The sequence below is a fragment of the Prinia subflava genome, chromosome 15 (genome assembly GCF_021018805.1).
Source record: "Prinia subflava isolate CZ2003 ecotype Zambia chromosome 15, Cam_Psub_1.2, whole genome shotgun sequence".
NCBI lineage: Eukaryota > Metazoa > Chordata > Aves > Passeriformes > Cisticolidae > Prinia > Prinia subflava.
Genome location: NC_086261.1, coordinates 8,591,862 through 8,616,234, shown reverse-complemented (window position 1 = coordinate 8,616,234; position 24,373 = coordinate 8,591,862). Strand labels below are relative to the sequence as shown.

Genomic DNA, 24,373 nt, shown 5'->3' with positions numbered 1-24,373 from the left:
TTTTTGGTTTTGTTTTTGTTTTTTTCCAATTAAAGCCAGATGCCCATACTGTGGGTTGTAAGAGTGTAAATTATCCATTCAGATATGCAGTAGGGAGGAAAAGAGATGATAGATATCAAATGATAATTTTAGAAAATTTTATTTCACTGTGGATACATTGGTATTCCTTATGAATCTGTAGTGCAGCTGGCACAAGGTGTTTGAGTCCTTCCTCAGCCCTGTTTTCAACTGAAAGTTGCTATCCCAGCAATTGCCATGCTGTTCCCAGCATCCAAAATTTTTTTAATTAAAATATTTCCCATTCATGTAATTAAATGCCCATATCATCATAAATATTAATTAACTTTGGCCAAATAGACTGATATTTTCAGTAATTAAAATGTTATTTACTCCTCTTCAATTTTAGGAAATGAAATTACATGATAGAATATTGATACTACTATTAAAAATGCCTAAAATATAGGTGGGATTTTAAAGTCTAGCTGTACTAAGAATATTTATAATACCTGGAGTACAATTTTTTTTCCTGTTGATACTGTAAAGCTATAGCTCTAACTCAACTCAAAAACTGCTCTCACTTTGCACAGGTGGATTTTACTTTTTCTCCCACACGTGTACAGTGTGGACAGGAAGATCCTCTGACCATGCAAAAATGGAGGCTGAATAAACTACAAAACATAACCACAGGATTTCTGCAGGTGTTGGCTGCAATATATAGAGCTGAGAATGTAGCAGTTAAATTTGCTGCTGTTGAATAAGAAAGCTTATTTTTCCTCTAAGAGAATTCCTTCTGAGGCATTACCCTCCTAAGACGACCTTATTCATCGATGTTTGTAACAATTCTTGTGATAAAAGATAAGACATGAGCAAAATACTCAGCACTTAATTTTTAAATGATTTTTTCATGTGGAGGTGTTATATTTCTCTGCTTTTTTCTCAGCTCTGGAGGAAGTTTATTCGACTTGCATATAACTTTGTGGTAATCTTTATTCCTTGGGAAATGAGAATAAAGAAAATTGAGAGTAAGTATGAAGATTTCATGGTATTAGTAAAACACTTGCTAAAATGCTGAGTCTTGTGGTGTATTTTTAATGTACTGAATTATATAATATTAGGGAGGGAGTTAAATGCATATTTTCAGCAGTGAACTTTATTTAAAACTTTGCTTTTTCATCTTTTCTTGGTGCCTCAGAAACTGCACAGTTCTCATTGATGGCCTTAGTTGAGGAGTAACTTTTGAAAATTCAATAAGAGAGGTTTTCTCTTTGGCCTGTCATTCTAAAACATCATGGATAAATGATAGAAGCTTTTATAGACTGTGGAGGTCAGGTAACTGTTTTTTGTGGTTTAAGGTCATTTTGGGTCTGGAGTTGCCTCTTACTTCATCTTCCTGAGATGGCTGTTTGGAATCAATATTGTCCTTACCATAATGACAGGAGCATTTGTAGTCCTACCAGAGGTAAGAACACAGTTCATAATAACAGAGAAATGCTTATTGTTGCACTTTCCTTTCTCAATGGAACAAACACCACACTTAAAGTCATGCATCAGTTTGAAATGTACACTGTAAAAGGAATTATTTTACAGTGCACATTATTTTACAGTGTACAATTATTTTAAAATAAATTCCCCATTGAGAGGTTTTTCTCTGCCAAAGGATAACAGACTTTTTTCTGTTAGTGTTAGAGATGGTATTTTGTCAAGATGGTACTAATGCTTTTAGAGAATATGTTTTTATCTGATTACTAAAATAAAGAACCCATTCTTAAAAGACATAGTGGGTGCTGAGTAGATTCAAGTCCTATTAGTGTCATTTACAGGGAGAAAAACAGAGCATCCCTCTCCAGACTCTGAATTATTGTCCACTAGAAAGCATTTCCTACAAGTTCTGAACAGCCACAACTTTGTTTAGTTCTTGCATATGAGTAAGGCAATTTGTTAACTTTGTTAAATTATTCATAAACATTATTTTGCATCACCTACCCTGTGCTTTAATAATGTTATCGGAAAACATGGGAATAGCTGATTTTATTCTCACTGCACAAAATTAAAAAAAAGTAAATACCCCTCGAACAAATAAAAAGTACACTAGAAATAAAAAGGTGATCACGTTCATTTTTTAATTTTTAAGGACAAAGTAAATTTAATCCTGAACTATCATTTTGAGATCAACCACTGTCCCATTTAATTTAAAAGCGCTCACATTGAAAGCTTGGCTTTTAAAGCTGGCGCAGTGCTGGCACAGTGCTTGCTACCCTGGGAGTAGCAAGCAGCTACTTGCTGGGTTCCACTGTGCAGCCCTGGCTCAGATGGGCTCATGCAGCTCCTGAGACTTTCCCTCTCTGTCCCACCTTCTGAGACCTTCTCTCTTTTCCCCATCTCCTGAGTCCTGCTCTCTCTCTGCAGCTCCTGGCCGGGGCCCCGTTCGGCAGCACGGTCAGCAAGACCATTCCCAAGGAGCACATTGCCTCTGCTCAGGACCTGGACACCATCTGGTCACTGGGGGCAAGACTCAAACCTCTCATTATTATTTTGTTGTCGCTGTCCTGTTGTAATTGGTGGTTACTGCTCTTACTGACGGGCTCTGGTCTTTGCAGGGCTACCTCCAGTACTCTGTTCTGTTTTATGGCTATTACGGTCGTGACAGGAAGATTGGGAAAGCTGGATACCGGCTGCCTCTTGCCTACTTCCTTGTTGGAATGGCTGTGTTTGCTTACAGCTTCATCATTCTTCTAAAAAAGTAAGACCTCCCATTTACAGCTGTTCATAAACTTGTGTGCTCAGGCAATCAGCAATGGTATTTACTCCACTTCCTCTGTATTTATTCTGTGTAGTTCTATTAACATGCTCACCTCTGCTGGTATGATGGAGCCAGACTGAGTTCAACTCTAGATTGCACTTTATCTTGTGATAATCTCCACCCTTCCATTTCCCAGCCTATAAAAGGAGGTCATCTGCATGCCTTGTGTTTGTGCAGTTTAGGGCCCAACATCCATGGAAGTCCTTTCCCCTCTGTTATAACTATTGCTATGACAGAAATTTATATTTAAAGTGTAATGCTTTCAGCATTATTAATATTCCTCTCTATTGAAATACAAATATAAAACTACAATCCTAGGTGTAATATCATTTGCATTGCTTTAGTGGGTATGTGGCATCCCACTGGAATACAAGCATAATTTCTTTGCTGTGGAAGGGCCAGGAGTAGGAGTTATTTAGCAGAGAAAGCAAGACTGCCTGTGCTGACCATAAATCCATGGATTTGCAATGCTTGCAGCAGGGGCAAGGTCACTCTATCCTCTCCTGCTGTGCTTTCTCTTCCCTTCTGGATACCCATTTATCTGGCACAGTGCAGTCCAGGGACGTTTTCAGTACTGTCTGTAATGGCTCTCAGTTTTGAGGTCAAACCTTCCCTTTTCATTTATTTTTAATCTACCTGCTGGTCTATGCCAAGGGTCACTGATACATTTCATACCAATCTACACATCTACAATTTCTAGATATGATCAGCTCCTCTCCCTCTGGCTTAGGTCAGTGATTCTTTGCTTAGCTGTATACAGCTCCCCTTTAACATTGTCCTTTCAGATGCCCTTTCTTTCATAAGCTGTTAATCTTCATTTCATTTCCTGTGTTTTGCAATATTCTGCCACCTTGCTCACCTGACAGGAGTAGGAGGGGTTTTCCTTCATTTTCCCAAGGTCTGTAAAATGGCACTGGGTTTCTATTTGACAATAATGTATATTTTAAGGATTAAAACTGTACAGCAAACAAACAGATCTTGTGCACAATCACTAGTTATGCTAAGCTAGACTTAATTCCTGTAACAGTGATCTTAGTAATGATATATTCCAGCTGGATCCTACCTAGAGGTTGTAAAACTGAAATAGGTGTAAGCCCATGGTTCTAGTGAGATTTATTTGCTTTATTTGTCAGTTATAAAGACTGTAAATATTGAAATGCCCTTCCACAGTGAGTCATTTCTCTTTAGATGTAAAGTCAAGTTCATGAGCTGCACCTCACCCTGTTTTACATTCCTCAGAAAGCTGCCAACAGTGATACTAATTTCTGCAAGCCTTTGGTAGCTCTAAATGTATAAACATCTGAAAACCATGAACCAAAGCAGTGACTTCCTTTGTTACCATCTTCACACACCAGAAGCAGTTAAATACCTGTTATTTTTTTACAGAATGGCAAAGAACTCAAGAATGAGTTTAGCAAGTGCCTCTGATGAAAATTACACTTTCTGCTGGAGACTGTTCTGTGCTTGGGACTATTTAATAGGAAACCCTGAGGCTGCAGAGAGCAAAGCTGCTGCCATAGTTAACAGCATCAGGGTGAGCAACTGACCTTCCAACTATTTCAAGTTGATTTACTTGTTAATCTGTATGCCATGTAAGTTCTTCCTCTCATCCCTTTGCACTTCCTATTGGTTTCTTGTATTTATTTACAGATCTGTTTGCCTAGGGGAGGGCCAGTGTCACATCTGTGTGGTATTAAAGGCACATCAAGGCTGACATCCCAGCAAGGGGACATCGTGTCCTTCCTCAGGAGAATTTTATTTAATGCACTTGTATGTGTGACAAGAAGTTAGAAAACTAGAAACAAATCTGCTAGTGATGAAATTTCATTGAGTATTGGAATCAAATTCGTGTTAACAATTGATTTGGAAGGAAAATAAACAAATTTATAGAAGGTGTAATTGTTTATATGCAAAGGAAGTGTGTTATGCCTCAGGGAATCCATGTACAACAGCTCATATTTTAGAAGATGCATTTTACATGATAATAAGTTTTATATCTCTTTGGTTTATAACTTTCTGCACAATTTATTGTTCTTTCTTCTTTATTTTATCAGCTATTAATCAGGCTCCCCAGGGAAATGGTCATGGTATCAAGCCTTTTGGAGTCCAAGAAGCATCTGGATGATGCTTTTAGTCAAATGGTTTAGTTTTAAGTATTCCTCTGAGTATCAGGAAGTTGGACTCAATGGTCTTTATGGGTCCTTTCCAACCTGAGATATTCTATGATTCTATGGTTTATTTCATCTCTCCATAACAAAGGGAGGGACACCTTACAGGTCTCTTAGTATTAGAAAACTGTTAAAAATACAGATGTTTTGCATCTAGAATTTAAGAGTATATGTGGTTTTATCAAAAGTAATTTATTCCCCCAATCTGGTGTATTCCCATTATCATTTAACAAAAATTACTTCAAATTGTGCCAAGAGTAAATGAATAAGCTGTGATATTTAGCTATTTCAATGACCCAGGATAACTTTTGACAGTACTGTATTATATGAGTGACATCCAGATTTTAAAGGCACATCCTGCCAAAAAATTTGAAAGTGTGACCCTTCTATTGTATCTCAAACATGCATGGCTGAAAGTGCCCCAGTATCTGATTATTGTGTATTTGTTTCTCAGAAATCTCCATCACTTTTTAATACCACATACCAGTGCTACAAATCAATGAGAACAGTGGTATTTATCTGCTTGCACCTCCAGGACGTGATGGGTTTTTATTAGTATACTTTAATTTCTGTGAAATATATGAGCATTATTTTTGCTGAACATTATTAAAATGGTAATGTTGTGTTTCTTTCAAGGAAGCTATCTTGGAAGAGCAGGAAAAGAAGAAAAGCAAAAACTTGTATGTATATAAGATAAGAGATACTTTTCAAAGCACTGTTTCAATGCAGATACCGGTGTTAATCTGCTTGTCTTGCACATCTAAACCCTGTTTGAAATGACCCCTGGTGTCATAAGACAACCTGCTGTATTGGTTGTATCTTCCTTTTTTGCCCAGGGCAGTGACCATAAGCTTAAGAATTATTGCAAACATCCTGGTGCTTCTCTCCCTTGCGGGAAGTATTTACATCATCTACTTTGTCGTGGATCGATCCCAAAGGTTAGAGCGCACCAAAAAGGAATTGACTCTTTGGGAAAAAAATGAGGTACACTGTCTTTATGCCACCTCTGTGCTAGAAGCAGGATTGCTGTCTGGGGGCTTTCTGTAGCAATATTGTGCATAGAGGTGTAAATAGCAAGAATGAGCCAGGAGAAACGAGGAATTAGTGGGCAGAGCTGGAGGTGCCTTGGCGCATTTTCTCCCTCAGCTCTGCAGCCAGGTGCTAGCGCAGCTGAACTGGGCAGAGGGGGTGCAGGTGCTCATTTCACAGGCACTGCAGTTCTAGCAGGTCCCTATTTAGTGAGCACAAAGCTTAATCTCTCCTGTCACTTATAAATCTACTTTTACACCCAGGACTCAGCTGAATAAACACTGGGTTGATGGACTAGAAAGGAATTGACTTTGATAACAGTGATTGATCCAGTATCAGGAGATACTGAATGTTCTGTGACTATTTCCATTCAGAGGAATAAGTGAGAGTAGGAGGTGAATAGGCATGAAGAAGCCACTCACCCATTTCAGAGAAAGATGCTAGCATCATATTTCCTACATGTCAACTTTTAATTTCAATTAATAAAATAGAACTTTGAAGCTACAATATCTGGAGTAAAGACTGCAGAGTGGTATTCCAGATCTGTAATTTTTGATCATAACTACTGTTATTACTAATGTCAGTAATAACTTTTCAAAGCATCTCCTCCAAGAAAAGCAATTGCCAAAGCATGTGCCTCAGCAGGATTTCATTCAGCTCTCATAATTCCACAGAAATCCTTCAGCAAATGCTACAAAACTGCCGCATGTTTCTGTTTCACAGGTCAGTGTAGTTGTGTCACTGATCACAATGATTGCACCCTCTGCTTTTGAACTTGTGGCAGCTCTGGAGATGTATCATCCAAGGACCACTCTTCGCTTCCAGCTTGCCAGGTATGGGCATTATTAAGTGTAAAAAATGTGTGGAGAGAAAAGGAGGAAGGGAGAGTTGTGTTCTGAATCAAGTTTTAGTACAGCCAAACCAGAGAATGTAGGAGAAGCCAGAGGTTACCAATGCTAGTAACCTGTATTTTATTTTCTTTTCAGGGTTCTTGTCCTATACCTGGGAAACCTCTACAGTTTAATCATTGCTCTCCTAGATAAAGTGGACAGTATGAGTGTCACTGTAAGTTTAACTTGATATTTTCTGATGTGTAAAACTACTAGACTTCATAGACGGAATTCTGCTTATTATGAAGTATATGAAGTCAGATGAAAATTTGTTTGAAGTTGATTAAAATATTTATGGTTTGATAGGATTGTAGAGTTAAGTTTAGATAGGAATGTTTATTTGCAGCTACTTATAGAGTCTTTTTAATTAGTCTTTAAGGATAACTGTATCCATTTGATTGCTGATGTAAGGAGATAGATTTCTGTGCACTGTTGAACTATTAAAAAAAATCCCAACAAACCTCATCACTGTAGGTCAAATATTTCTGCCTACCTAAATTAACTTGAAGTCCTACCCTTTGCTGTTCCATCTGACTCTATCCATTGAGAGCTGTTTAACAGTTGCCTAACTGCTGTCTGGAAATATATGAAGAAATGTCTGTGTGTGTGAATGCTGTAGAAGGTGCAGACATCTGCACCTATGTACAATTAAAAAGTAGCTTTTGGGACATTTATTATTTCAGGACTCTGATGTGAACAACAATGCAAGTAATTCTACCACCTCCTTAGCAACCAACACTCTCTCTAAGGATGACAATTTGACCATTCCTAATGTACAAATTACAAGAAATGGCTTTGTCACATCAGAAGAGCATCGCACCCAAGGCCTGGCAGTCTCAGACTCACTGGTTAACCAAACAATTTCCTTTAACACCCAGAACCCACAGGATCAGTGCTGGGAGACATATGTTGGTCAAGTATGTAACAGTCTTGTTGTCATCAACTTGCTCCACTTAATCTACTTTTGACAAAAAATTTAAAATCATGTTATGCTGTGTTTAATTTAAAAACTTTTCTTTGTATAAATTTCAGAATTTAGCTAAGGATGATGTAGGAAGAGTAAAGACTATGCAAAGTGCTATGGCCATAGATACAAGCTTTGGGTTTTGTCCAGTATCTACAGTATGTTTAGTGCTGCTCAAATGTTTTTTTGCCAGGCTTTGGTCTCTGTCTTCAGCTCTGCACAGGCAGATCTGTATAGATCTGTGATATGGATCCTATTTTAACAGGGTACATCCTTCTAACCCCTACAGAGAAAAAAGACTATAAAGACGTAAGCAGCATCATGCACTCTGTGTAGATTCAGATTGCTGCCTCAAGAGATGGAGATGCAGATTGAAACATGAGATTGTGCTCTTGGTCATTTGTACAATATCAGAAGTTTCTATTTGTTCTGCCTCAATAAATCTCTAGACAATCAAGTGCTCTTCACCTTTTCAGAGAGAGAAATAACAACAACAAAAGGTTTCAAAATCCCATCAGTTTGTAGAAATGGGGACATTGGATGGCAGTGCCATCTTCCCACATTTGGGGTGCAGAAAATTTGCAGATTTCATATGACACCTTTTGTTTCCCTACATGTGAGGGGTACATTACTTGTGACTTACATGGGCACTAATACATTCAAAGAAATTTGAACGACAACAATGCATAAGATGTCACTGATCCATTTGAGACCGTGGTCTCTGACAGTGTCACACTCATGTCTAGGCCACTAGATTAAGAACCATGTTTGAGTGCTTCTGATTTTCTGAGCTTCCTGTTCCAGAATGAGGAACATTAAAGGTCTTGTTTGAACATCAGGAGGAAAAGACCCTGCCAAGGTTTATTACCCTGCCTTCTATTCTTGTATATCCCTTTTGCACAATCTCACAGAAAACAGAGGGTTTGAATGTTTGCTTTTTTCCCCAGAATGGCCTAGAGATGTATAGAACTGAATTTTTCCTATTTTAATTGTATATTTTTAAAGCTCAATTAAATATAGGATAACTACATTCTTTTGTAATCACTAAACAACTGTTTTTTGTGGCTTGATGATCCTATGCCACTGGGTTGTGGGTTTGTCTGAACAATAAGATTTTTCTTATTGTGAAACACTTTGCAAATACATATTACAAGAGTCATCTTAGTAAAATAATGGGTGCAATAGGAAAAAACCCAATTTAGTTTAGCTAGATTCATTTTTAGAACATTAAAAAGAAAGTCATTAAAAAGAAAGTTTGATACCATCATGACCAGAATTTTATTGCTGAAAGCAATAAAAGGCACCCTGGAAGCTTGATTATATTTATTCTCCTTAACAGAACAATACAAGTAAGGGAAAAGTCATACAGAAAAATTTTAAAAGGAAATTATTTATACATTCGATTCATATTTTATCAGAATACTAAGCTTGAGCCAAAAATACAAGTACAAATGCAAAAGAGCCATATGCAGTCCATTTGCTTTCAGGATGACTCAGTATGTGTGAACAATGTGCATTTCAGGAGATGCTCAAGCTTTCAATTATCGACATGATTTTCACAGTCGCAAGCATCCTGCTAATTGATTTCTTCCGTGGACTGTGTGTCCGATATTTGAGTGATTGCTGGTGCTGGGATCTAGAAAGCAAGTTTGTAAGTACAATCCTTATTTTATCAAGCTACGAAGTTGAAGATAGGCAGGCTCCTTCCCTCAGTACTAAATGTCCCTAAAGTCTTTCACAGATGAATAATTTCTTGGTAGCACATATCTATAAAGGCACACTGAGTTTAAACTGGAGATACAGGATAAATGTTGAGATTAATGCTTTTCTCAAGCCTGCTCACATGGCTCTGGTGCAAAATTTTTTGGTTTACACAAAATAAGATCACAGAGCAGTTCCCACAGTCTAAGGTGACACAGAAGCCACGTAGTTGTTCCCCACATCCTCTTTTCTGCAGCTATAACATCTTTACCTAACATAGATAGTGGTGCAAGAAACAGTAACCAACAGCACACAGCCCTTTAAAAAATTACTGTGGGTAATACTTGGTTAGCAAGAAGCTGTTGACATGAAAAGCTATGGAATGTTCTCTGTCCTCAAAGATGTGAAGTAAACTAAAGAGGAATAAATTCATTTAATCCCTGGCTGCAGAGTAGCTTTTGCTGGGTTCCAATTGCCAGCAGTTGGTATTTGATCTGGATGTTTCAGGCTATGGATTGTCTGCAAACTGATTCAGTCAAATGTGTCGAATAAATGGTCTGAAAACAAGATTAAGACATTCATCTTACACTGTATTTCTTGTAGCCAGAATATGGAGAATTCAAAATTGCAGAGAACGTATTGCATTTGGTCTACAACCAAGGAATGATCTGGTATGCAGTCTTTATGTGCTTTTTCTTGTCCTTTGTTGGCTGATTGCTAGGTCAATCTGATGATTTAAATGAAACCTATTAAAGTAGGATATTGACAGTGTTGTCTTTTATATTGAGATCATCTCTTAATAGTGAGCTATTAATCTGTTTATCTGGTGTGGGGTTTGGGGTTTTTTTAGTCTGTTCTGGCTAAAATGGCTTCTGGCAACACAGAGCACTGACATGATATGATTTTTCCAGGATGGGAGCTTTCTTTTCACCTTGCTTACCAGCATTCAATGTGCTCAAGTTGATTGGCCTCATGTACCTGAGGAGCTGGGCTGTGCTCACGTGCAATGTACCACATCAGCAGGTGTTCAGAGCATCTCGGTGAGTCAAAATGAGAATCAAACATAAGAAAAAAAAAAAAAGAAATGCAGGCAATGGAAATATCTTTCATCAATATGAAGAGAATTACAGATTATTTTAGGTCTAAAAGTTGACAATCAAATTTCACACTAACACTGATAGCAAAGGTCTGAGAAAAAAAAGGCACAGTTACTGAGAAACTGGAGGGTTTGTGAAGCAGGATATTTGAAGATGTGCAAGAAAAAATATGTGCATAAAAAAAAGTATGTCAGGGAATATTCCTAGATAGCTATTATGTTCTAACATAAATACTTTATTTCCATACAAATCTGACAGAGCACAATAACCTATATATGTTAACTGTTGCTAGTCCTATATCTTGATGTTCCCCTCTTTAAAAGCTATGCAGTATCTGCTTTTGTCTGATGCATTGCACAACAGAATTCCCAATTTTTCTTCAATTGTGATGAATATCTTAATCGTTTATTCAAAATGGAAATAATTTTGGGCATCTTTAATTCTTAATAATCAGTTATTTCTAACATTTTTTTTAAGATGAATTGACTTCTGCTGCTGTTCTTTTTCTCCCCCAACACAACTTGGCAGTAAGGGCCTTTGTCAGAGTTCAGTAAGCAACTCTCTGGCTGCAGCAGTGGTATCTGGAAAGCAGTGCAAATAGAATTTTGATCATTAAGAGTCTGTTTAAACCAGCTCTGTTCAGACTTTCTAATTATAGCAGGATGATTTTAATCTTTTAGACATGTTGATCTTGAACTGGATAGGTAGATTCAGACTTGCACCTTTTATGTTGCCTCTGGTTTCTCTCTGATTAGTATAATCTGAAACATGTTCCACCTTTTTGCAGATCCAATAATTTCTACTTGGCCATGCTGCTGTTTATGTTGTTCTTGTGCATGTTACCAACAATTTTTGCTATTGCCCGGTATAAGCCATCCTTAAGCTGCGGCCCCTTCAGGTAAGGTATAATGAGTTTTATTTCCCCCTCTTACCACAAACTTATCATGTTTCAGAATACACAAATTACAAATGTAAATTCAAAAGAAGTTGATAGGACAATGTTTTTCTGCTACCAATATTTTACAGTTTAAGGTTTAATAAGAAGAATAGGTCAAAGTTCTGAGTTTTGCTTTATATACATAATTTAGTTAGTTTATATCTACATAACCTAATGTGTCACTGAGCAATCTCCCAAACATCACTGTCTTGTGTCTCCATTCAAGAACCCTCCAAGCCTGTTTTTATTCTGTGCAACACTGCTTAACAAGTATACTCAGAATTCCTTACAACTTAATTATACCTTTTTTCCCTCCCACACCTCCTATAGTGGTCAAGAAAAAATATATGATATTGTTTCTGAAACGATTCAAAATGATTTTCCCACATGGTTCAACACAGTGATTACCTACATCAGCAGTCCTGTGGTTGTCCTCCCTGCACTACTACTGTTATTGTAAGTACTTTGGTTTTTGTAGGCAGGTTAAATTGATTGTATTAATACTGGCCTTATCTCTAGAGAGTCAAATGTAGATCCTGAGGAACAAACTGCATTGTTGTATTTCATTAAGCATAACTGAAAAAACAATTCCAACACCTCACCAAATGTGTGTTATATGGACCAGACAGGAATGAAAGTATGTTAAAAAGATTGTCAAAAGGAATTTCACATTCTGGGATATTTTGTTAGAGCAAGTTCACTGCATTGTGTCAAGGCTTGCAATGCTGATAGCTCCAGGAAGTTTAAGAACCTCCTTCCCTCCTAAGAGTTCCTCAGAAATAAATTTTCCATTTCTTCATGGTCATTAGTTCAGTTTATGACAGTGAACAGGGCTCAGTGTGTCATTGAAAGCAGCTATTCAGTCATCCTGATTTACGACAAGATAAATCAATTATGAGGGTGTGCTCTTAAGTGTTAATGTAATATAACTTGCTGCAGACTCTCCAGTGGAAGTCTTTTCTTACTTGGGTTATAAATAATTGCTCACAGTTGGGAAATAATATTGATTTTGAGCTGTTTGAAATTCACTTTGCTTACCTGAAAAGTTCTATTTTGTTTTGCTTGTACCTTTGTACCATTTTTCCCTGTGTAAACTGCAGACAAAGGCAGAGTTTGTCCCACCGGTGGCTTTTCAAATCAGAAAGACCAAAGCAACACTTTCTATTTGTAATTTTTTCCCCTAAGGTCCCGATGTAATATTTACAAATTTAAGTATTCCTATTCACTGCTTCAAACAGACAGCTAAGCACACACGTAATTGTTTGTGGAATGAAGTCTAGCTATAAGACGTTGTCTGAAAGCCAGTGCACTCCATTATCTGCCAGGATCTGATCTCATCTGTGCCAGGGTAAACAACGTGTTATTTCAGCCAGCCAAGAAAATTACATTGGTATGGTTGTGCAAACTCAGCTGTAACTCTGGTGTCTCTGTTCTGTAACCTTGAACTGGGAAAAAAAGACAAAACAGTATCTGTCAAATTGACTTGTCTGGAATTAAAACAAACAAACAAACAATATCATCTACAAATGCATCACAGGTTACACACACAATGAAAAGACCTGAAAAAAAAAACCCAGGTGAAATCAGAAGTGCTGTTAAATCTGTTTTCAGTGTAATTTCTTTCTTTCGTCTATGTTTGCTTGAAAGAAGGCTGTAATCCATTATTACAGTATAAGGAAATGCTATAGAGAAGTAGCTGAACTTGTACATCACTTTGACCTATAAAGCCTCAAAAAGAAACTGTCACGAATGCCTGAAGTGACTCATATCACCCCCCTTTCACTTCTAGCATGCTAATCTACTACCTACAAAGTATTGCAAGATCATTAAAATTCACCAACAATCAACTGAGAATGAAGATACAAACAGTAAGTATGGTGAAAAGCACTTTTACATGTAATTTGGGGGGTCTTCAGTAAAGTATGAGCCTAATTAAATCTCTAAAGTCACATCTAATGTTTCACAACGTAAAATAAATCCTCTGTTTTTCATCCTTATAAAGCAGGGGATTTGCTCTCTAATCCATAATAATTTACAGATTTTCATTCTTCTGAATGTCTTTTAGGAAAGAACTGAAGATAAGAAAAAGGTGGTTCAGATGGCAGTAGGTAAGCTGGTGACCTTTAGAAGTGCCACTATTAATAAAGCATTTGGACCTAACCCCATTTTGATTTCTCACACATAGAGGGAAGTGCAACTACATTTTTAAAACTGTATTTCCTGTAGAATCCTCCTTTTAGATGGTTTCTGAGCTAAATTTGACTTAATCTTGGCAACACTGAAAGACATTGTGCGTAGTTTAAACCTGAGTTCACCTGGAATCTTTGGAGTGGGTATTTTCCTGCTTTTATCACCAACAGAGAGGAATCTGGGATGCACTTGTGTGATTCAAATTGTCTCAGACTTTGCATGCAATTCAGAGCCTGGCAGGCAGAAGAAAAATTGGCTTGCTGCCCATTTTGGTATCCTACAGTGCAACATTCAGTGTCTTTTCTGCATCCCCAATATTCCATCTGCTAGTTATTGTAGTGTGAAGATCTACCCCTTTACCACCAAGTCTCCCAGTGTGACACCAGTTTCTCTTTTCTGAGCACAAGGGGTTCTGCTGGCCTTGGATCCCTGACTGAAGGGGGAATTTGAGCCACTGAATTTACACAGCAGTTTCTAAATGTAGAGACCTGGAAAGTTCCTATAATAATTTCTGTTTTCTAGCCAGAATCCAAAATATGGATGTCAATGACAAAAGACCAGAGCAGGAAACTGATATTATCAGCCAGGAGTCCTCTGTTCGGTCCTCAACACCCCGAAAGAATGGCAGCGTCTTGAACTTTGAATCTCCTGTGAGCAAAGGCACCAGAATACAAACCATTTCCCAGTCTGTGCCCCAAGCTGTGCCATCAGCTGATGTTGTGAGACCTGCCAACGCAACTCCCACAACTCCAACCTCTTTAACACCGGCTCCCTCTGTATCAAGTGTACAGAAACCAAGAAATGATCATATCACAAACAGGTAAGACTGCTTTGATTTTGAAATGTTATTTATTCCAGGAGCTCCATGCAATACTTGTTTATTTACAAAAGAGCAGTGTTTTCAGACTGTCTGGAGCTGTAAGACAGCAGAGGAATTTTTTAAAAGCAGATTTATTGATGAGTATTATTGATGTTGCTGGTGACACCACATCCTTAACAGAGATGGAATTATAAATCCTTTGAAACAGTGTAGCTGATGGAGTTTACACACAGCTCAAGCAAAGGTAAATACTAGACTTGCCCTCAGCCACATAACTAAAATAGTTTGTGCAGGATACCATCTCCATGAACAAAACAAATACAGAGTGCAGGAACTCTCTGCTTGTGCAGCTTTAGTTGAAAACAGCCAGTCCGGCGTATCAGTAGATGGATGCTTTAATCTGTTGGGTTTTTTTCCAAGTGGATAAAGAACAATTCTCAGAACATTAAGAAAACAGAAAGGGAATATAACTTGAGAGGACAATTGTGTCGCCTTTTTCCTAGAGAAGAACAAATATATCTCCTAATTTCTAGGGTATGTTTTTCAAAATGGTTCTAAAAATTTGGAACAGTGGAGATATGATAATCTCCACTTTTTCAACCTAGTCTTTGACTACCAGAGCAGTGAATTCTTTTATATGTTTCAATTCCATTAACTGATAAGTGTGTATATCAAAATCTCCTCTCTTTTTCTTTCTTCCTTCCTAAAGATACCCAAGCGTTGTTCATAGGAGTGCGAGTGAGCTGTGCAAAACAAAGCCCTACACACCAGTCACTTTCAAAAAGCACACTGAAGATGTTCACTCTGACCCTCTCTTCAGAAAAGCCATTCGCCAGGTAAATTCGGATGCCCTTGGGGCAGGGGCTCCTGTATTTTTGGGCTGTAGACCATATGCTACCAGGTATTTTCTGGTTAATGAAAACGAGTCCCGCAAAAAATCGCTCCGTTCTACCTCCCGACTCCAAAGGCATTTCAGAAAGGAGGAATCAGGAGACATTATTGAGTTGTATCCACGCCATGTCAGAAGATACGTGGTTCGAACACCACACCAGATGTACTCCCCTCCTCCCAGTGAGGATGAGGAGGACGAAGAAGAACTTGAGAGAGAATTCATTAACAGATCCCATCGCCCTCGCTCACTGTCTGACCTTCGCCCAGCACCTCGGTTTTACATTGGGGATCGTGCTGATGGCCACGTTCTAATGGGCAAAGATCTAGCCAGAGTGCATTACAAATCCTGGGATGATGGTTTTGAGCTGGACCTGGACAGGCCTCCATATGCTTACAAGAAGGTACATCTGAACTATCCTGAGCCACGTGTGAAACCAAAATCAAAGCAAAAGCTGGAGCAATCTCCAACAGAGTCTGATTCCATTTCCATTGCATCCAGCAGTGACCCGCAGAACAGCGGCAATGACCAGTACATCCAGGTCATTCACACCAAGGACAAATATCCAAAAGCTGGGGCAAAACTGACCAAAAAGAAATCTAAAAACAGTGTTGATCTAAGTATGTCTGAGCCAAGCGAACTGGTGTGCTCAAATGTCTGAGAAAGTGCCCCAACATCCTTGTGTTTTGAGCTGGTGTATGTGCAGTTCTGCTTTAGTTGATGTTTGAGGTCTGTCAGAGTAACTGGGACATAGTTTTTGTAAGCATCATGTATGCAGCCACTCGAGGTGGGAAAAGCCTTGTGTTTTACTCTTTATTGTACCTTGCTTTGATATCACAATTCTTGTGTTGCAAATTTTAGAGAAGAAGGTTATTCCAATTTATTCCTTATGGTGTCAAAACCCAAAATCTCTGCCTACTGGAAAATCAAAAGCCATGTACTTGGGGCACTTCAATTAAACCAGTACAAAAATACATCAGATGAGGCTCTTTTTATCTGATACAGCCAGAACTGAAGATTCTTCCTGAATAAATTCAGCAGAGAATCAGCCTCCTGCTAACGGAGTTCCTACTAATAGTAGATCTTGATGTGTCTTGTTTGAATGTGCTGTGGCCCAAACAAATTAGGAAAAACAGTTAACTAGAGAGAATAGTGAGTTTATTTAGTGTATCACATGGGCAGGAGAGTTATTTGACAACGTGAGTCATTCTAGATTAAATCCTAGATCCTCTATTAGTTTTCTGGGAACCTCAGACCAGACTGGTAAGATTCTCAGTGGTCAACTTTCGATCCGTGGCCTTTGAAAGAGACTCATTTCATTACTCGTAGTTCGTAAATTCCATTCCGTTTTTCACACACCACTGGAGTTTCGCACTTCCTTTGGATACTGAAGGTTGGTTGGTCGCTTTTTCGCTTGTTTCTCTCCGTGTCACTGGGACTGGGCTGACACCAGTGACGAGCGCGGGGCGGCCCCAGCTCTGAGGAAGCAGCGCTCCGCCTGCGATCCCACACACGTTACCACATCCCCGCCGTGCCATCCCCGCCGTGCCATCCCCGCTGCCCGGGCTCTGCCCGTCCCCAGCCCGGCGTTCGCTGCCCCGTGAGGCGTGGCCGGGCCGGGCCGGCGTCACCCTCAGGTGAGGGGCGGTGCTGCCATCGGCCCAGGGGCGGCGCGGCGCGGGCGCTCAAAGCGGCGCTGCGGCGGCTCCGCCCGCCCGCCATGGACTGCGTGGGGCGCGCTGAGGCGGCGGCCGAGCAGCTGCAGCTCTACCGGCGGGACCCCGAGGGCTGGCGGGGCTGCCGCAGCACGGTGGGTCCGGGGGCTGCCCCAGCACGGTGGGTCGGGGGCTGGCGGGGCTGCCCCAGCACGGTGGGTCGGGGGCTGGCGGGGCTGCCCCAGCACGGTGGGTCGGGGGCTGGCGGGGCTGCCGCAGCACGGTGGGTCCGGGGGCTGCCCCAGCACGGTGGGTCGGGGGCTGGCGGGGCTGCCCCAGCACGGTGGGTCGGGGCATGGCGGGGACGGGCGGGAGCCGGCCCGGGGCTAAACGCCTCCCGTCCCGCAGGGTGAGGTGGCGGTGTCCTGGAGACCCTCGTCGGAGTTCGCTGGCAACCTGTGAGTACGGCTCGTTCCCGGGTCCTGCCCGCCGTGCTGCCGCGGCTGCCGGGGCCAGGCAGGGTAGCGCAGCGCGGTTCGGGTTCGTTTCGTGCCCCGCAGGTACAAGGGAGAGGGCATCCTGCCCGCCAGCCCGCAGAATGTCTGGGAGTGCATAAAGCCCGTGGCCGGCGGGCTCAGGACCAAGTGGGACCAAAACGTGAAGGACTTCGAGGTCATCGAGGCCATCAGTGATGTAAGTTCCTTAAAAACCGTTCTGGCAGATTTATGCAGCGTTGGGCCTTATGAGACAGCTGATGTTACGTGCACAGAGGTAGCGAGTCTTGAGTTGTGCTGTGTTTCTGGCTGGATCAGCTGAACGATGCTGGGATAAGAAACCTTTCTTCCTTTGTAGATTTTTTATTCTTTTTTTCTTTATCCTTTTCCACAAATTCTATACATTTTATTAGCATATATATGTATATAGATAATAGCTTATCTTTCTGAAAGGAAAGGAAAATCATTCTTGGCTCAATACTGCGTACTTAAAATATACAAATATATAACGTATATATGTATATAACATTAAATATATAACAAAGATTCTTGCACAATGTTGTTAGTGCTGCAAATCAAGCTAAGCATGATTGTTTTTAACAAGCTCAGAGTGAGCCAAGAGGAGGCAGAGAAGCATTCATATCATCAGCCATCAATTCAGGCCTCATCTCTCACCATGGCAGCAGTGACACTCTGCCCTGCACTTCACACCCTGCCTTTGCTGGCTCCACACCCAGTGGTTTGCATCTATTATTAAAATGGAGATGTTACACTTTGAGCAGACTGATGAGCAGCAGTGTGTGAGCAGCAGTTTCTACTGCCACATTTGTGCAGTCTAATTCCTTTTTTTTAAAGCATATCGGACAATTAATATTTGTGTGGGGTAACAAACTGGGTTATTAAGTTGTATCCTGTGTGTGTACTACACAAAGAAGTTATCTTTGCTAGCATCCTGGGAGGACAAGGGTTTTAACTGTCCTGGGAGCACAGATGTGCCAGATTTGCATTTCAGCATCCTTTGTGGTATCTGTCCCCTCTGAACATGCCTTGTCCCTCTGGTGTTTTCCTGTCCTTGACTGATCATGGTAATGCTTTTGTTCAACAGAGGATGTAGAACAACTCCTTGATGGAGTTTAGAAAGTATAATTAAAAGAGTGCCAGAAAATACAGGGTTTTTTCTGCTGTACTTTAGAAAGCATCAACTGACACAACTCTGTTCTGTGATTTCCAGACTGTCTCTATATGCAGAACCACAACCCCTTCAGCTTGCATGAGGATTATTTCACCAAGGGAATTTGTGGATGTCGTAGTAATGAAGCAATACGAAGATGGGACAATGCAGTCTGCTGGTAAGGAACTTGAGTTCTGAACAGGTTCATGTTGTATTTGGAGATAACCAATGGCTGCTGGAAACAACTATAAAACAAAAGCTATCAGAAATAAACATAAAACTAAGTAACAAGATGTTCAGTAGTTGTTGACCTGACCTTGATCAGAAGAGAAAATAGTAATCTCTGTACATTGTTGTTCCCAGAGTGTATAAATCATCTTAATACTCAGATAATGATAAGGATGGATATGTTTTTTTCCCTTGCTATGTTTTTGAGATTAAATAAGTATGTAGTTTACTGATAAATTCTAGGGTATTTTGACTGTGATTTTTGTTCTATTAACAGTTTATAGAACTTGCTAAAAGGAGTCTCATTTAGGCTAAATCCCATTTTAACATTTTCTGGACAGGTTTCAGTGAAACCATTGAATAAATGTACCACTCCTGTATGTGAAAATAATTGGTTTTTTGAAAACAAATAGAGCTGATTTTTAAGCATCTGCCACTGTATAGAAGGATGTTTATTTGTTTTTTTACTTTTATTCTGTTGTTTAACTGTTGCAAGTCAGAGCTTTTATTGCTCCACTGTTCAGGTGTCCCATTTTCCCATCCAGTCCAGAAAAGCTTTGTCAGGAATTTATGTACTTGTTAGAGTGCAGCTTTTCAGCAGCCAAGTGATGTATCTGTGTGGCACGGATTTGTTGGAAGTGACCAAATGACCTCTCAGGAAAAGCAGTGCACTCACACAGCATGGGCTTGGTGAAACTGTGTCAAAGAGTGGATGCTTCCTCCTTCAGAGCTCAGTAACAACTGCTTCTAAATTAAACATTTTGATTTCCCCATTCTAAGGCCAGAGTGGTTCTTTTAATAACCTTTGCTAACCACTTGTCAGCCTCACAGTGAAAAAGCTGTACTGCAATTCTTTCTAAATACATTTTGAATAATGAGCTTGCTTCCCATCTGGAGCTTTGAGTACCAAGGACTCTTTCTTGTCTTCTTGAAGAATGACACTTCAATGCTTTTTCCTTTCAGCCACCAATGTGGAACACCCTCTGTGTCCTCCTCAACCAAATTTCGTGAGAGGTTTTAATTACCCTTGTGGCTGTTTCTGCATACCTGTTCCAGGGTAAGAAACAATCTCTTTGGATGTTAAAAATTCTAAAGCACTCCTTATCGATTGTGTGGTGTGTTTATGTGCATGTGGCTGCATGTGACCTGTAACTTCTTGGCAATGGTACGTTTCTGCCTTGCCAGTAATCATTATGACTGAGTGCTCTTCTTGTTCTCAGTTTTGTGCAATGAATTAGTTTATCTTCATTTCCTAGAGGGAAGTCTTCAATGTTACAGAAACTGTTATCATAGTGCAATTCTCTCTGACCTCTTGAAATTCAGAAATTCAGCAAAACGTACAAGTATGGTCTTAATTTTTGGTAAATGAATGTCTGGTTGATTTGCCATATTTTATAGACAGCCATGTAGCTAATTAGGGATGAGATAAACTTTAATTTTGTAGCTACATTCATTGAAATTTGTCTGTTAAAAAAAAAAAAAGCTCTTGGAAGTATGTATTTTAATACAAGTAACAGTCACTCAAAAGTTCTTAATGCTCTTAAACCACAGGCTATAAAATCACTTTCATTGTCTTTGCAGGGAGCCTGACAGGACTGAGCTCCTCACTTTCTTTCAGACGGATCTTGGTGGCTATCTTCCCCAGACAGTGGTGGATTCCTTTTTTCCATCTAGCATATCTGGATTTTACAGCAACCTGACCAAAGCTGTTAAGGCATTAAAAGCATGACAAGATGAGTTGCTGACATCATCAGCTGAGGTTAGGAAGCAACCTGTCAGCTTGTGGATAAAAAATACAAAGTTGGCCTCAGGGCTTTTCTATCCACTAAGATAGAAAAGAAAGATGATGTGAAACAATGAACTGAGTACAATATATTTTTAAAACAGCATTTTCTACCTGACTGCATGCAGAACAATGCATTCTTATGTAATATGAGATTCTTCACTTTAATGGTTAGAAAAATACCACCTCAGAGGCTGGCAGAATCCTGGAGGCAGCAGTGGTGACTGTCTGCAGGAGAAGATGGACTGGATCTGTTCTTGCCCACTCTTAGTCAGTGTCTGTGAGGTGAAGCATTGTTAAAATCCACTTAGCACCACAGCCATGTGCAGATCAGCTCAGTGTTTGGTCTCTGAAGCTCCCTGTAGATTCCTGTGGAAAAATGTTTCTCCCCCAAAAGAAGATCCCTAGAGCTGCTAAGATGCCTCAGTGGGTCCAGCCAGCAAACTGTGGAAGCCAAAACAAATGGGATTATGTAGAGGATTTTAGTTGTTTGTTCCAGAAGACATCAATATTGATGGTAAATATGCCTTAAGTGCTTTTTTAAGTCAAGGTCCAGCAGTGCTAATCAATGCAGAGGTGTGTGGGCTAACACAGACACTCCCTTTCCCCTCTCTGATACAAACCCAGTGGTTTCACAGTGTCATGAAACAAACTGAACCGACATAGAGGCAATAAATAAAGAGGATTAAGCACTTTACTTGCCATTTTTAAAAGGCACATGCAATGACCACTTTGAACTGTATTTGAATGTGTTTTGGTTTCCTGTGGTGAGAGGTTTTAACGGGTAAATAATCTTTTCCCTAGGTTTGCCTTGACAGGCCATAAGAACGTTGCTTTTTTCTAAGACTGGTTTGCCTCCCAACACTACATTGGGAAATCAGCACCTGATTTTGTGTGCCAAGGTGTGTCCATTTTAAGAGATACCTGTGGTGCTGGTTGCTGCAGGAACATCAGTCAGTACTATGGGTTACATATAATTACAAAAGTAAAAATAACTGCTGAGTGAGGAACTTAAATGCAGGTTTTGATTTTACTGTGGTGACTCGATTATTTAGGAAGGTTAATATGCTCTGCTTTCTGTCCCTGTATTTTTTTTATCTTTGGTATAGGGCATGGACTAGCACAATAAGTTTCCCACTGTAAACCTCACCCTGTGGACTAGTTTTTTGAGGAAACAGTTTTTAGTCCAGTCTCCTTTGTATACAAAGATGTAAAAACTTGTGTGAGTGTGGTGAAATAAATATTTTTGTGCTACATCTTACTGTTTTTCCTGAAATCATCCTTTGAAATGGATCCTCATATACCTGTTCTGCCATCAGGGAAGCTGAAGAGCTGCTTAGAGCTCCAGCATCTCTCTGAATTTAAGGCAGAGAGAGGGGAAAAGCCTTCCCTGATGATGTTCACTGCCTAGGGAAGAGGTGTTTTGGTGAGAACACTCACCCGCAAGGTTCTTTGCCCTTGGTTGGTGTTTATTTCCAGCTGCTGATTTCTATGCTTAGGAAGAATAACAAGTTCACTGAGAAGAGATGTGGGCCTTGATAATACAGAGGCTTATACATATTTTTGTAGGTGTATTGAAGTTGTTAGGCATGAATTACAATATCTTGGCAAACCTTGCCAGGATTATCTTGAATTTAATTAGCAGAAAGTTCAAGAAGTGCAGTTAAGATTGCCACTCATTTCTACAAGCAATGCAAATTATTTTTGCAGATAATATGGCTTCTTATTAGCTATTTTATAAGGGTTTTTTATTGCTTTGAGCAATATAGGCAGTGAGACACTTCACTGGAATAACTTAACCCCTTTTCTGAGTGCTCAACACCTTCTATCCAGGAATTAAGAGCCCTTCACATTCAGCCTTCTGCCCTGCCAAATTAGAGTTGGACGTGTTTTGGCAAAGACTTCTATGGAGGTACTAGTTCAAAAAAGTATAAGATTTGCTCTCACATTTTTCTCTTATTTTGGTTGCTACCCAACTAATAAATTTTTTGTTTCGAGATAGAGGTTATTTTTTGGAAAAGAGCTCAGCTGAATAGGTGTTTGGAAGTGTGGGGACAGATGGCTTGTCAAGAATATTCTTTCAAGGATTAATTTACAGTTGTCTTGTGAGAAAAGGCCACAGCAAGTTGAATGCCTGGATTTAATTTATACCTTCTCCTGCCTCTCCTCCTTCCCTTTCTCTTAATTGCTGGTTTTGAGGCATTGTATTAAGTAAGTGTATGGAAAACAGCTCCTGAGCTCCTTAACTTCGCCCTGGTGAAATTAGGTAACCGAAGAAGGGTTCAGAAAATTCCCCTCTCTGGGAAGGTGAACAGCCAAGGACAGTAACCAGGTCGGCCATCTGGCTCTCAGCTGGGGAGTCACACTTCATCCTGCCCTTGCGTCTCTCCCTCCCTTCAGTGAAACAGGTCAGAGAAGACCAAGTGAGCCCATCTTGCCATGGGTACCTGTGCTGCTGGTGGAATTCCATACAGTGCATATAGGAAGCACTGTTTGAAGTATGGATGTATCTCAAAGTTATTTAGCCTTTCCAGAATAAACATTTCAGTTCAAAAGTACTTGGATTCACAATTACTCCCGCTGGTACTTTCCCTTGCAAAATTAACACAGACATTTAAAAGAAGAAATTGTTGTTAGAAGGTAAGATTTTGTTCTGAACAGCCTTGTTATTCTTCTGCTGTAGTCCTCTTGGGACCTCTGGCCAGAGGAAGATTAGGAAAACTTCCACTACATTACCCTCAGCTTCCTGCCTCCCCCTTGGAGTATGAGAACTCCTTTCCACCCTGTGTTTGCCTGCTGCAGTTGAGATGGCTCTGTTAGCTGCTAGTAGAAAATCATTTTTACAGGTTTTGGCTGTCCTGAATGTTCTGTTTTTAATAAGCAAGCTGAAATTTTCTAGGGAATGTTGTTTTGACACACAAAACTGCAGCCTCTTTCTCTGCCCTACTGATTCTCTAAGGCAGTGTTTAGTTGCAGGCTTGAGGACACATTTCTTGTTGCTGGGAAGGTAAGGTAGGAAACAGGATTGGAGAGAAGCACTGAAAATTTAGCACAGGATCTGCTTCTGATACTTGTTAAGTTAATGGCTTAAAACAGGAGAGAACTATAGCTGTCACATATTTTATTACAACCAGTATATTATTAACAAAGTCATTATTTTATAATTATAGGCTTTGTAACATCTGTTTCTGAAGGCTGAAATAAGAATCATTTTGGTTAATCCCAGGCAGCTTTCTCTGTAACTGGCAGTAAGATCCAGTGTACTCCTCATGGGTGCTTTCTGAGTATCTTGCTGTGCCAGCCAAGTGCCTGCAAGTAATAAAATCCTTTGTCGGAATATTGGCAGTAGTCTAATCCCTCCTCTTACAAGGTTTTGGATGACTTGCTGGTAACAGAGCTGTGATTCTTCCTCTTGATGATGGCAGTGATGGGCCCATCAGGTAATGCCTTGATCACATTCCACGCCTCAAAACGAGTGAGTCCTTGCATGGCAGTTGTGTGCACTTGCAGGAGCTCATCCCCAGGCTGAACAGGGCTGCTCTGTTCCAGTGCAGTCC

General features: G+C 40.0%; 3 protein-coding genes across 7 annotated transcripts in view; 2 read left to right on the top strand and 1 right to left on the bottom strand.

Annotated features, from left to right (window-relative positions):
* The window catches only part of TMC3 (transmembrane channel like 3), a 22,934-nt gene extending 5,146 nt beyond the window's left edge, over window positions 1–17,788 (top strand). The window contains exons 4-24 of one of the 2 annotated variants that reach the window (XM_063412128.1): window positions 941–1,022; window positions 1,353–1,459; window positions 2,407–2,505; window positions 2,598–2,740; window positions 4,187–4,334; window positions 5,605–5,648; window positions 5,805–5,952; window positions 6,721–6,830; window positions 6,984–7,062; window positions 7,571–7,804; window positions 9,374–9,502; window positions 10,156–10,223; window positions 10,464–10,592; window positions 11,437–11,547; window positions 11,917–12,042; window positions 13,376–13,454; window positions 13,652–13,694; window positions 14,299–14,596; window positions 15,306–17,122; window positions 17,549–17,598; window positions 17,701–17,788. In XM_063412128.1, coding sequence (XP_063268198.1) covers window positions 941–1,022; window positions 1,353–1,459; window positions 2,407–2,505; window positions 2,598–2,740; window positions 4,187–4,334; window positions 5,605–5,648; window positions 5,805–5,952; window positions 6,721–6,830; window positions 6,984–7,062; window positions 7,571–7,804; window positions 9,374–9,502; window positions 10,156–10,223; window positions 10,464–10,592; window positions 11,437–11,547; window positions 11,917–12,042; window positions 13,376–13,454; window positions 13,652–13,694; window positions 14,299–14,596; window positions 15,306–16,146 — 3,018 coding nt within the window. In that variant the 3' untranslated portion in view covers window positions 16,147–17,122; window positions 17,549–17,598; window positions 17,701–17,788. Of the gene's footprint in view, window positions 1–940; window positions 1,023–1,352; window positions 1,460–2,406; window positions 2,506–2,597; window positions 2,741–4,186; window positions 4,335–5,604; window positions 5,649–5,804; window positions 5,953–6,720; window positions 6,831–6,983; window positions 7,063–7,570; window positions 7,805–9,373; window positions 9,503–10,155; window positions 10,224–10,463; window positions 10,593–11,436; window positions 11,548–11,916; window positions 12,043–13,375; window positions 13,455–13,651; window positions 13,695–14,298; window positions 14,597–15,305; window positions 17,123–17,548 lie in introns of both variants that reach the window. The other variant, XM_063412126.1, reaches the window with a different exon arrangement.
* STARD5 (StAR related lipid transfer domain containing 5) lies at window positions 17,139–22,077 on the top strand. Its single transcript, XM_063412129.1, has 6 exons — window positions 17,139–17,295; window positions 17,549–17,598; window positions 17,701–17,833; window positions 18,866–18,983; window positions 19,997–20,090; window positions 20,615–22,077. The coding sequence occupies exons 1-6, from the start codon at window positions 17,206–17,208 to the stop codon at window positions 20,760–20,762; spliced, it is 633 nt and encodes a 210-aa protein (XP_063268199.1). The 5' UTR covers window positions 17,139–17,205; the 3' UTR covers window positions 20,763–22,077.
* The window catches only part of IL16 (interleukin 16), a 33,598-nt gene continuing 30,354 nt past the window's right edge, over window positions 21,130–24,373 (bottom strand). For all 4 annotated transcript variants that reach the window (XM_063412125.1, XM_063412122.1, XM_063412123.1 and 1 more), the window contains exon 21: window positions 21,130–24,373. In XM_063412125.1, coding sequence (XP_063268195.1) covers window positions 24,180–24,373 — 194 coding nt within the window. In that variant the 3' untranslated portion in view covers window positions 21,130–24,179.

What these genes read in the sequence shown, in the direction of transcription:
- STARD5 (XM_063412129.1), top strand. Translation starts at nt 17,206, where the DNA reads ATGGACTGCGTGGGGCGCGCTGAGGCGGCGGCCGAGCAGCTGCAGCTC. An exon ending in TCGGAGTTCGCTGGCAACCT is followed by an intron (nt 17,599 to 17,700) that starts GTGAGTACGGCT and finishes CGTGCCCCGCAG; the next exon opens with GTACAAGGGAGAGGGCATCC. An exon ending in TTCTGCATACCTGTTCCAGG is followed by an intron (nt 20,091 to 20,614) that starts GTAAGAAACAAT and finishes TTGTCTTTGCAG; the next exon opens with GGAGCCTGACAGGACTGAGC.